At 33.2% G+C, this 5641-nt stretch overlaps 1 protein-coding gene across 1 annotated transcript; it reads right to left on the bottom strand.

Annotated features, from left to right (window-relative positions):
• Nucleotides 1–2998: 2998 nt before the first annotated feature.
• On the bottom strand, nucleotides 2999–3954 carry LOC114257705 (Uncharacterized conserved protein UCP031279). The gene has a single exon (XM_028197482.2). It carries the CDS (start codon nucleotides 3764–3766, stop codon nucleotides 3278–3280), a length of 489 nt encoding a protein of 162 aa, XP_028053283.2. The 5' UTR covers nucleotides 3767–3954; the 3' UTR covers nucleotides 2999–3277.
• Nucleotides 3955–5641: the final 1687 nt, after the last annotated feature.

Here is a 5641-nt window from a genome sequence, read left to right as displayed (position 1 = left end):
GCTTCCTCGGGATCCTCCCCTCCTGGTGAGTCTCTCCCTCTGGCTCCTCCTGCCTCTACTCGACCACACCGGGTAACCCAACCTTCTACTCGTCTTCGTGACTTTATTGTTGGTTCTACTGCTTTTTCCACTTATGAACCGACCTCCTATCGTGAGGCTCGCTCTAATCCTCTTTGGCAGCAAGCTATGACTGATGAATTACAGGCCTTAGACAAAACTCACACTTGGGACATTGTTGATCTTCCTCCTAGCAAGACTGCCATTGGTTGCAAATGGGTCTACAAAATCAAAACTTGTTCTGATGGATCTATTGAGCGCTACAAAGCCCGCTTTGTTGCAAAAGGCTTCAACCAAGAATATGGTATTGACTATGAAGAGACGTTTGCTCCTGTTGCTCGTCTCACCTCTGTTCGCAGCCTGATTGCGGTTGCTACCTCCCGACACTAGGATCTTTATCAAATGGACGTGAAAAATGCTTTCCTTAATGGTGTTCTTCTTGAGGAGGTCTACATGCAACCTCCCCCTGGGTCTACTTATCCCCCTCATAAAGTCTGCAAACTTCAGCGTGCTCTATATGGTCTCAAACAAGCTCCGTGCGCTTGGTTTGCCAAGTTCAGCTCCACTATTCATGACTGTGGTTTCACCCCCAGTTCTTATGATACTGCTCTTTTTATCCGCAAAACTGCTCAAGGGACCACCTTGTTTCTCCTTTATGTGGATGATATGATTATCACCGGTGACGATCTTGATGGTATTGTATGCCTTAAACAGTTTCTTAGCCGTCATTTCGAGATGAAAGATCTTGGTCCTCTCAGCTATTTCTTGGGTCTTGAAATCTTCCATGATTCCACGGGGTCTTTTCTCTCTCAGGCTAAGTATACCTCTGATCTTCTCACCCGCGCTGGTCTTACGGATTGCAAGACTGCCTCCACTCCCCTGGAGTCTCAGAGTCGTCTTACACCTCTTGATGGCATTCTTCTCTCTGATGCTACCCTATATCGTCAGCTGGTTGGCAGCCTTGTCTATCTCACTGTTACTCGTCCTGATATTGCCTATGCCGTTCATATTGTCAGCCAGTTTATGTCAGCTCCTCGTACCCCTCATTATGCCGCATTAGTTCGTATCCTTCGTTATCTCAAAGGTACCTTGTTTCATGGACTTCATTATTCCGCCAACTCCTCTCTCCAGCTTCGTGCCTTTTCCGATGCTGATTGGGCTGGGGATCCTACTGGCCGGCGCTCTACTACCGGGTTCTGCTTTTTCTTGGGTGATTCTCTTATTTCTTGGCGCAGCAAGAAACAATCTCTTACTGCTCACTCCAGTACCGAGACTGAATATCGTGCTCTTGCTGATACTACTCAGGAACTTCTCTGGCTTCGTTGGCTTCTTACTGACATGGGTGTTTTCCCCTCTGGTGCTACTGCCCTCTTTTGTGACAATCAAAGTGCTCTTCAAATTGCTCACAATGATGTTTTTCATGATCGCACCAAACACATTGAGATTGACTGTCATTTTATTCGTCAACACGTCACTCATGGTACTGTCCATCTCCATCCAATCTCCTCTGCTGATCAACCTGCTGATATCTTCACCAAAGCCCATTCTCCTGGTCGCTTCGTTGAACTTGTCTCCAAACTCAAGTTGGTTGATGTTTGTCCTCCTTGAGTTTGAGGGGGGCTGTTAACATATGCACATAATACTATATATGATAGTATATGAATATAATTGTTAAATACTATATATGATAGTATGTATAGATAGTTGTTAATATAATATGTTACCACTTATAGCATGTATATAATATAGAAAGATAGCTTTCGGTTGCTTTCGGTCGCCCACCATCTTTCGGCGTCCTTTTTCTTATTTTATTAAATTACATTATCATGATGTTTTGTATCCGAGCTCCTATATTATGGAGTCTCTATTTTGTTTCTGATATAGAGTTAATATAACAGAATTCTCTTTCAATATTACTCTCTCAACTCTCTCAATTTCTCTTTCATATAGCTATTACAAATATTTGTTCTTCTTGCTCTTATGTTCTCTGTAAATTCATTATCTTGTGATTATCACAAGTACTTGTCACAATCAAATTTGTAGTTTTATTGTTATTAGAAAGAACTGTTGTACTTAGCATATCAAAGTTATCATACTTTCAACACATCATGCAATATATTTTCAAGTATGGAACAACAAGAAATGGCATAAATTTAATGGAGGGAAAAAAAAATGAAAAAGGAATTGAGGGAAACAGAAATGGAGGGGAAAAAAAATTTCATTTTGCTCTTGTCAGTCGATCGGCCGGTCATCCCTTAGATATTCTGTGTTTTGATGAAAACTATAATAGTTCATTATTAGAGTGACTGATATCAGATAGAGGAATTTATCATATTTGATGAAATTTTTGGTAAATTGTTGGAAATTCCATCACTACACAAAATTAAAGACGAATGTTTTACTAATTTCCCAAAATCAAATTGCTTAAAATTATCATTTCCTTTGTAATATCATAAAAGATTTCAAAAGCTTTGAAACCAATGACCCATTATCCTTATAAAAAAAAAATTACGTAATAAAAATTTTTAGTACTCATTGGTTTAATGGGTTGCTCCATCTTAATTAGCAATGAAAAAAAAAAATACAAAAAAGTAAGTTGATAATATAAAATAAAAATGCTAAAAATCCTAAATAAATTATTAAATATTCTACATAATATATACAAATCGAATAAAATATTTAGTAATTTCTCAGAATTACTAACATTTCTCAATATATAATTATATAATTAATATAGAATCATTTTCAAGAATCGCTTCACAAGTCCCCTCAACCAAACAATATTTTGGACAAGTTAGCTTCAAGATCTACCCTAATAAGATTGTCCAAGAGGGTGCAACACCTTGTCATTAGCATGGATATAAAAATAAATAAATAAATAAATAAAAACCAGCGACAAAATTAATTTAAGACAAAAATAAACAAATAAAAGAAGAAAGCATTTTCCTTCAAAACAAAATCCCACTTCACTTGTATTAACAACAACCAGCTTTCATAGACATATAAAACAAACAAACAATCTGGTAAAGAAAAGGAGATTTATTCAATCCCCCCATATTGATATCCAACATTCCCCAAAAAAAAAAAAAATTTATTTAAAAAAAAATACTCAGAATTTAAAATGTTAAAATTCTGAGTTTTTCTTTTAAAAAAAAAAACAAAAAAAAAATTAAATTGAGAAAAGGGAAAAAGGAAAAATGGCAGAGAGAAAAGAAAAGGATCAAAAGGCAACAGCACTTGTCTTTGTGACAGCATAACTTCTGCTTCTAGGATACACCAACAACTCCTTCCTAACATTAACACTATTGTAATTGTTATCCCCAAACTCACAAGGCCTCTCTTCATCAATCCTCCCCATCCCAACACTACAGCTCCTTGGCACCACCCCCGCCGCCGTGGACCGCCTCATCTGCCGCCTCTGCATATCCATATCCATATCAACTCCCAATCTCCTAGTCGATGCAACCCTAATCAGCTCTCTCAGATCATCGCTATCCGCAGACGATGATCTCGACGAAGAGCTCACGCTGAAGCTCTTCGGCAAGCTATGGATCGGTCCCGATTGAATGCCCATCGCGCTGCCATAGCTAACCCTTTCGGCACAGTCCGTAATGCTTCGAACGTAGAAGTCTCTGGCTTTGCCCAAAGCCCTAATTGGTATCGTAATGAATCGCATGAACCTGTTATGGTTGCTTGCTTTGGTTCTCATACTTGAGAATTTTGATGGGAAATTTGCTTCTCAATGTGGATGTATGTATGTGTAGATAGATGCGAACACAGAAGATTGTGAAAGCAGACAGATTTAAAGACGTGATTTGAAATGAGGTGTTTAGCAGAGAAAATTTGGGAGAGAAAAGGTGGGTTTGGTTTGGATTGGGTTGGAGTTGGTTTGATTTTGTAGAGCGTGTGGACAAAATAAGCCATCATGTGATTGTTGAGGAAAAAGGCAGTTGCGTGCGGACTGTTCTGTATCATAGCACACCGGTTTAGAAAAAGACTACCAGAATTTGGTTTGATTCACTTTTTAAATTTTTTTATTTTTTTTATTTTTACTAATTTTTTTTAAATATTTTAAGTATTTTTTTAATTTTTAAATACACCTAATATAAATATACTTAAAAATATATATTTATAAATTTTTTATAGAAAATTTACTAAATACCAAAAAAATAAAAAAGAATATGATAATTCAATATATTTTCGTGTTCTTGTGTATTTATTAATTTTTTTATAAATATTTTATTTTTTAGTTACATATAAGTAATTTGTATCTAAAAAAGTAAAAAAAAATGCTGAAAACTTTAAAAATATTCATTAAACAAAAAATATGAAAATTAAAAAAATTCAATTTTTAGAAAATTAAATCCAAAAAATTGATACTAAACACAGTGAATATACTTCTACTATTAACTTTAACTATAAAATTCAAAGTAATTTTTTTTTCGAAAAATATTTAAAACTCATAAAAATTTTCATTTATGATGCGCTAACTTTTAATTTGTTACACATTCAATATGAGACCCAAATCTTTTGTCACATCATTATGGGTAAATTTATGGGTCTAATTCTAACAATTTTTTGTAAAAGTAATGTTAGAAATCCACACATTTATACATATAAGTGTACCCACAATAATATGTCATGAGAATTGGACTCACTATCATTAAGTATAGAACAAATAAAAAGTTGACACATATCTTACCACATTATTATCGGTAAAATTATAAATATTTTTTTGAGAATCTCAAATATTTTCTTATTTTATTTTATTTTATACAAATGTGAAATTCATAAAAAAAGTTAGATGGAAAGTTGTGTTCGATTATGATTCAAAATTTTTAAAAACAATTCCATTTTATATAAAATGACATAGATTTCTATGGTATTTAATAATTTTAAAATTATTATTGTCATATCATTTTAAACAAATTTTGATTGTTAATTATTTTTTAAATGAATACATAAAAAAAAAAAAGATTTTGGTGACTGCTAGGGGTTTTCAACATTTGACTTTTTTTTGGAAAGTCAATTCAGATGGCATTAATGACTCACGTGTCGGCCTAATATTCAAGTCATAAATGTAACTCAACAATCAAGTTTATGATGTGAATTTATTACTATATTAAATTTAAATTTATACCATATAATTTATACTTATATATAACTATTTTTAAAATTATTCTTTTATGATTTCATATTAAATTTAAATTTATATCATATAATTTATACTTATATATAACTATTTTTAAAATTATTCTTTTATGATTTCTTAAGCATGTGGCAAGGTTCATTATTTATCTTAAATTTAGTGGTATTTTGGCAAGCTAATTAAAAGTTAGTTTTTAATTTTTAATCTATTTTGAATTTCATTACCTTTCATATTTTATATTTACAAAAGGGCAAAAAAATTAAAAAAATCAACTTTTAACAAACTTTTCAAATTATCACCTTAATAATAATTAGCTGTCACTGGTTCTTAATCAATTTATAAGGTGGAAAGATTACATGACATTAGAGATATGCATTTTATATAGTCTAGTCACAATAAGAGTAGAGTCCATATGTGATAATGTGAATTTCACCC

Source organism: Camellia sinensis, chromosome 3, assembly GCF_055761805.1.
Source record: "Camellia sinensis isolate YWXY chromosome 3, ASM5576180v1, whole genome shotgun sequence".
Taxonomy (NCBI): Eukaryota; Viridiplantae; Streptophyta; class Magnoliopsida; order Ericales; family Theaceae; genus Camellia; species Camellia sinensis.
This window is presented reverse-complemented; position numbering and strand designations above follow the sequence as displayed.

Coding starts and splice junctions, on each gene's coding strand:
- LOC114257705 (XM_028197482.2), bottom strand. CDS start 3,766: ATGAGAACCAAAGCAAGCAACCATAACAGGTTCATGCGATTCATTACG.